We start from the raw sequence: 6,690 nt of genomic DNA on the forward strand, positions 1-6,690 counted from the left end.
CAATTCCTCTATATTCTTCTCAAACACCTCAAGAATCTTCTTAATGGCATTGACCCCAATCATGACTGCTTTAAGCTCCACCGCATAATCATCACTCTTGTTTATACTCCTGATCTCAATATCCAACTCTTGGATCAATAACCGAATATCATCCAAATCCTTCACTGCTACATATGTCCCTGGCTGCATCGAACTGATCACGTCTTTATGTCCTTTGAGTGCTTTCTCATAGTTCTTCCACAGCAAGTCGATCCATTTCCCCATGGTACCCAGTGGCACTGGAGCAGCGAGAGCCGGAGCCACAGGAGGAGCGGACATAGCCGCAGCCACAACAGAGCAGATGAGCACAGTGGCATAGGTAGCCACGAAGATGATGCTGGAGCATGTGTCGAGCTTGTTCCTACGAAGCTGAAGCTTCTCAAGCATTAGCATCTGTTGTTTGTAAACAGATTGGAACATGTTGAAGAAGTCTTCGCCAAAAGGATTCTGTGCGTCTGTGAAATTCTTCAGCTTTTCAAGTGTCTTCTTGTATCCGTTCCCACCTGCCAAAACCAAAAATATAAAACAAAGTGTTAAAAAGGTAAGAAGTTTTATTTTAAGTTTTCCCATTCTATGTTTAAAACCACGAATAAAAGAGAGAGGAAAAAATAAAAGTTTTGCCTTGAACGAGGCTCTCTTCTTCAAACTGCCGAAGAACACCAAGAATCAAATGGTGATTACTACGAACCCAATGCATGCTGTCCGCCAAAGCATCATAGAATTCGTGCGTCTTCAAACTAGTCTCAAAGTAATCAAACATTTCTTTATCTTTCCATATGTCTTTCTTGCAATCCAAGATCACTTTCACAATTTCTTGGTTCATCTCCAACAAAAACTGCGTCACTTCTTTCAAGGAATCAAACGAGAGCGCTCGAACCTCAACGTCCGTAGCTAGTGCGCTTATCAGGTGACTCGTCCGTGCGTGCATTCGCGTGTCGAAAGACTGGATCTCCTTGTCTTTTCTACATGCAGCCTCGTACGCTCTCAGTTCCGTCGCGTAGACCTTGGCCGATGTCTTCATTGAATTTTTGCTTGTTTTGTTTCCCATTATTAACGCAGTTCCGAATTCGATTCTGAAGACGAATAAAACAGATCAACCAATGCGTTTAAAACATACAAATGCGTACACAGATGAAAGAAGAATATATAGACTAAAACAAAAGGTCGAGACCGAGCGAAACGATTAGTGAGAAAAAGATATAACTTAGTCGGGCGTACCAGAGGCAACAACACAGTAAAAGAGAATAGATTTGGGAGAGACAAAAGAGAACACAAAAACTTGTATACATATATATATATAGAGATGTATATGTTGCATCATATACTAATTAATTTAAATAGTGATTAATTTATCCATCTATATAACTAATTAATGTATATTGAGTGATTTATATATATGTAAGTTGGATTTCCTTACATGTCAAAAAAGAAAGTTGGTTTCACTTACATAAGATGAAAATAATATGAATTCTAGATTGTATATATGATGTATATACTAACAAAATTTTAAAAGATATTGATATTTTCTACATTACTTTTTAGTTTATTTAATTTGATAAAAAATTTCATATCATTTTGAAAATCATATAAATCCATATCCCATAGATCAACAAAAATTTAAAAGATACTGATATTTTTTATATTACTTTTTATTTATTTAATTTGATATTAAATTTCATATCATTTTAAAAATCATATAAATCCATATCCCATAAATTAACAAAAAAAATTAAAGCCATTGATATTAGTCACAGTTTTATAGTATGTTCTCTTATATTTGCTACACAAATCAGCTTGATTCCCCAATTCTTCTATTTTACATACTATATATATATGTACACACACACATATATATATATATATATAACTAATATAGGAATATATAATTAATATTACATATATTAAGAGGAAAATAATAAAATTCAAGATTAAATAATAACAAAATTACATATATATATATATATAAGAGGAAAAATAATAAGAATTATAGTTTTTAAATATTAACACAAATTTAAAAGCTACTGATATTTTCATATTGTTATTATCATTAGAATTATTAATATCATTTAATTTGATATTAAAATTCATATCATTTAAAAAATAATAAAAATACATATCTCTGAAAATTTAGAAGCCATTGATACTTGCCACAATTTTATTAAATTAAAATTTAGTGTATAGTCTCAATCCAAATGTGAAAAAGATTTGTCTTCCATTGTTTTCACTTTTCAATCATAAAAGGAATATAGAAATTGCAACAATTATCCTAAACAGTAGTTTTGAGTTATTGAACATTAATTGATAGTAAAAACTCAGAGAGAATCTGTACTATTATTTATAGTCTTCATCATTCATGTGCTGAAGAAGAGAGAAACTGGTCTAGTTTTTTGTGTTGCTCAGTTGCTGCTACTAGCATTATTAGGATGCCTGATGATCCTTTGGAGAATCACTGTCCTTGCCCTTCTAATATCTCTGCTACACAAATCAGCTTGAGTCCCCAATTCCTCTACGTTCTTCTTAAACACCTCAAGTTTCTTCTTGATATCATCAATCCCAATCTTGACTGCGTTATGCTCCACAGCAAACTCCGCACTCTTCACCATCCCGGTGATCTCAATCTCCAACCGTTCGATCAAAACCCGGATATTATCCAAATCTTTAACCGCCACAAATGTCCCTGCCTGCATGGAACTGATCACCTCCTTCTGCCCTTTGAGTGCATTCTCGTAGTTCTTCCACAGAGAGTCGATCCACTTCCCCATGGAGCCTAGTGGCACTGCAGTAGCTGCAGCCAGAGCCGCAGCCACGGGAGGAGCTGCCATGGCTGCAGCCACAACAGAGCAGATGAGCACAGTGGCGAAAGTAGCCACAAAGATGATGCTGGAGAGNAAATAATAAAAATACATATCTCTGAAAATTTAGAAGCCATTGATACTTGCCACAATTTTATTAAATTAAAATTTAGTGTATAGTCTCAATCCAAATGTGAAAAAGATTTGTCTTCCATTGTTTTCACTTTTCAATCATAAAAAGAATATAGAGATTGCAACAATTATCATAAACAGTAGTTTTGAGTTATTGAACATTAATTGATAGTAAAAACTCAGAGAGAATCTGTACTATTATTTATAGTCTTCATCATTCATGTGCTGAAGAAGAGAGAAACTGGTCTAGTTTTTTGTGTTGCTCAGTTGCTGCTACTAGCATTATTAGGATGCCTGATGATCCTTTGGAGAATCACTGTCCTTGCCCTTCTAATATCTCTGCTACACAAATCAGCTTGAGTCCCCAATTCCTCTACGTTCTTCTTAAACACCTCAAGTTTCTTCTTGATATCATCAATCCCAATCTTGACTGCGTTATGCTCCACAGCAAACTCCGCACTCTTCACCATCCCGGTGATCTCAATCTCCAACCGTTCGATCAAAACCCGGATATTATCCAAATCTTTAACCGCCACAAATGTCCCTGCCTGCATGGAACTGATCACCTCCTTCTGCCCTTTGAGTGCATTCTCGTAGTTCTTCCACAGAGAGTCGATCCACTTCCCCATGGAGCCTAGTGGCACTGCAGTAGCTGCAGCCAGAGCCGCAGCCACGGGAGGAGCTGCCATGGCTGCAGCCACAACAGAGCAGATGAGCACAGTGGCGAAAGTAGCCACAAAGATGATGCTGGAGAGCTTCCTCCAAGTGTGGATGCATTTAAGCTTCTTGTCAAGCTTGTTCTTACGAAGCTGAAGCTTCTCAAGCATCACCATCTGTTGTTTGTAAACAGATTGGAACATTTTGAAGAAGTCTTCGTTGAAAGGACTCTCTGCGTCTTTGAAATTCTTTAGCTCTTCAAGTGTCTTCTTGTATCCGTTCCCACCTACGAACCATAAGATGATGAAACCATAAGATGATGATCAGTGTCAAAAGTCAAAATCTTAAATAATTAGGACAGGATCAAAAAAAAACAAAAAAAAACGAAAAATCAGGAATAATAATGTGTCGAATTTATACACCAAATGGAAATAAAACAAAAGACATTGAAAATACTTGTCATTCTACACTAAACTACTATTAATTTTTGTCAACGATAATGATTAAATTCTGTAAACACAGAAAATACTTAATTTCCATCCTATTTTTAAACAGGTTTTGAAAATTATAAATGTCAATTGAGAATACAGTTTTATATATATGAGTAAAACGGGATTAGGACAAGACAATATGAAACTTTATTTTTCCTGTCCCTAATTTATTAATAAATACTAAGAAAATAAAGGAAAGAAACAAAAGTGTTACCTTGAACAAGGCTCTCATCTTCAAATTGCTGAAGAGCAACAAGAATCAAAAGGTGGCTATCACGAGCTCGTCTCAAGCCTTTCTCCAAAGCAGCACAAAAATCAAGCGTCTTCAAGCTGTTCTCAAAGTAATCTTCGACAAGCTCAAACATTTCTTGATTCTTCCATATGTCTTTCTTGCAATCCAAAATTACTTTCACAACTTCTTGGTTCATCTCCAACAAACACTGCGTCACTTCTTTCAAGGAATCGAACGAGAGCGCTCGAACCTCAACTCCTGTAGCTAGCGTGCTTATCACGTGACTTGTCCGTGCTTGCAAACACGTGTCGAAAGATTGAAGCTCCGTGTCAGCTTTACACGCAGCCTCGTAAGATCTCAGCTCCGTTGTGTAGTGCACGCTCTTAGCCGATGCATCCTGTGGCTTTTTGCTTGTTTGGTTTCCCATTTGAAAGTAGTAGCTAGCACCGAATTCGATTCTGAAGATACGAATAAAACCAAATAAGCAAGATTGAGCTCAAGTAATAGTAACAATAATATTTATGATCTTAGAAATGCGTTTTAACATAGATATGCGTACAAGAAAATGAAAGAAATATACTAAAATCAAAAGGTGCAATTATATATGAGAGAAAGTTGAAAGAGAAATGATTAGTTAGAAAGAGAAGAGATAAACTTGGTCGGGTTTATCAGGAGAAACAACAACAAGAGAGAAGAGAATTTTCCGGGAAAAGAAAAAAAAAATTGGGAGAGAAATAGGGGAAAAAAATTAAATAAAGAAAGAATAAAAGGAAGAAAGAAGAAGCTTGAAGAGAGTAAGAATGAGAATCGTTAAAGGAAATGGAAAATAGCTTGCACGCATGATGATGATTAGAATTAGGGCTTTGTATAACGCTGTAAGCAAACGTTTACTCTCTCTCTCTACTTAGCCGCCTTTTCGACTACGCCAAATGCTTACATTTTTCTATATGTGCGTGTCAAAAACGTATTACATACAACTTTTTTTGTTTTTCTGTGTGCGTACGTCACAAATATGTAACGTATTCACGATACTGTATATATCTGTCTTTGAAGGATATCTTTCTGTGTGTTGACACACACTACAAAGTATTGTGTTTTTTGTTGTTAAAGAACTACAAATTGTTGCATTATATATGATTGATCATGATAGTTAGCGTATATGCAAAACTTTCGTATCCGTTTGCGATCAGAAACTTGTAAACGTGTATTGGATTTAAATCGTAAGGTTAAATTTTGAGAAGAAAAAAGTACATAATATCACATCTATCATGTGTCACGTATTACCCAAACGTTGATTGTACCCTACAATTATATACCAAACAATGTTGATTTTTTTTATTAAAATGTAGTTGAAAATAGAAATTACTCATTATATACTTTAAAATCAGATCACAACACTTTTTATTAGTTACGTCATTGGCAAACGAATCTACTCAGTAAACTAAATAATGATGTAATGGCGAAAAATTTAACGTACGTACTATTTTTAGTTTTTCATGCTTTGGAGTTTGGACAATATCGATCGATATATAGATATATATATGTGTGATAAGTCATTTTTATATGAAACATGCGTTAAATGTTAGAAGAATAAACGATTACGCAAACATCGTACAATGTTCGGTTGGGTGGGTGAAGAAGGGTTAATGCCAACCGTTTCTTTCCTGGTCCGATTCTAACTGGTTCGGTTCACTATTTGGTTTATTTTGGTTCTTTTTAAACTATGGGTCTAACTAGTTTTATTCTATTCGGGCTTTATTCTTGGGCTTGGACCCTTAAACATTTTCATTTCCCTTTTCATTTTAATTTGAATATTCTTTAACAAAAAAAAAAAAACATCGTACAGTGTTATTTGCTCATAACATTTCAACGAAAAAGAATTATTTATTCAATAAACTATAAATAATGTCGTAATAAGATAAAAATGTTACGTCCTATATGTGATGACTGATGATGAGTCATTAGCTCGCTATCTTATTAGTTATTTGTATTTCTATACTACATTAATCTAAAAATTAAATAGGGTTTAGTAGGAGACTAGGAGTATATAATTATTCTTCTGATCTTCTCAAACGTCATTTAGAGAAGAAAGAAATAAAATCTTCTCAAAACGTGATAATTATAATACAACGATGTGAATTGTGACGATTAATGTTATGTGCGTTACCTATAAGTTCTTACACGTTAAGTGATCGTATTTATTTGTGTTGACTTGTTTTAAACATATAAAATGCAGCCATATATTTTTGTCCTTCCTAGCTAGATATTCTCTATTCCTAACAGTTTCAAGATTAAAAGCAACGGGCATCACAGAATTATTAAAAAAAAAAAAAAAAAAAAAAAAAAA

The 6,690-nt window shown here is 34.4% G+C and overlaps 3 protein-coding genes across 3 annotated transcripts in view; all 3 read right to left on the reverse strand.

Moving 5' to 3' along the window:
* The window catches only part of LOC104721366 (UPF0496 protein At4g34320-like), a 2,199-nt gene extending 1,094 nt beyond the window's left edge, over window positions 1-1,105 (reverse strand). The window contains exons 1-2 of the mRNA XM_019232367.1: window positions 661-1,105; window positions 28-542 (exon numbers count right to left, since the gene is read on the reverse strand). Coding sequence (XP_019087912.1) covers window positions 28-542; window positions 661-1,087 — 942 coding nt within the window. The 5' untranslated portion in view covers window positions 1,088-1,105. The remainder of the gene's footprint in view (window positions 1-27; window positions 543-660) is intronic.
* Window positions 2,436-2,861, reverse strand: LOC109127221 (UPF0496 protein At4g34320-like). The gene has a single exon (XM_019231746.1). It carries the CDS (start codon window positions 2,859-2,861, stop codon window positions 2,436-2,438), a length of 426 nt encoding a protein of 141 aa, XP_019087291.1.
* On the reverse strand, window positions 3,009-5,069 carry LOC104721367 (UPF0496 protein At4g34320-like). Its single transcript, XM_010439328.1, has 3 exons — window positions 4,903-5,069; window positions 4,326-4,801; window positions 3,009-3,906 (listed from the first exon to the last, which is right to left on the reverse strand). The coding sequence occupies exons 2-3, from the start codon at window positions 4,768-4,770 to the stop codon at window positions 3,227-3,229; spliced, it is 1,125 nt and encodes a 374-aa protein (XP_010437630.1). The 5' UTR covers window positions 4,771-4,801; window positions 4,903-5,069; the 3' UTR covers window positions 3,009-3,226.

This window comes from Camelina sativa, chromosome 11 (genome assembly GCF_000633955.1).
Source record: "Camelina sativa cultivar DH55 chromosome 11, Cs, whole genome shotgun sequence".
NCBI classification, from domain to species: Eukaryota; Viridiplantae; Streptophyta; class Magnoliopsida; order Brassicales; family Brassicaceae; genus Camelina; species Camelina sativa.

Bases quoted from the DNA above. Each gene is read 5' to 3' on its own strand.
- LOC109127221 (XM_019231746.1), bottom strand. From the start codon at position 2,861: ATGGCAGCTCCTCCCGTGGCTGCGGCTCTGGCTGCAGCTACTGCAGTG.
- LOC104721367 (XM_010439328.1), bottom strand. From the start codon at position 4,770: ATGGGAAACCAAACAAGCAAAAAGCCACAGGATGCATCGGCTAAGAGC. The intron at 3,907-4,325 runs GTAACACTTTTG...TATGGTTCGTAG, and splicing joins AGATGAGAGCCTTGTTCAAG to GTGGGAACGGATACAAGAAG.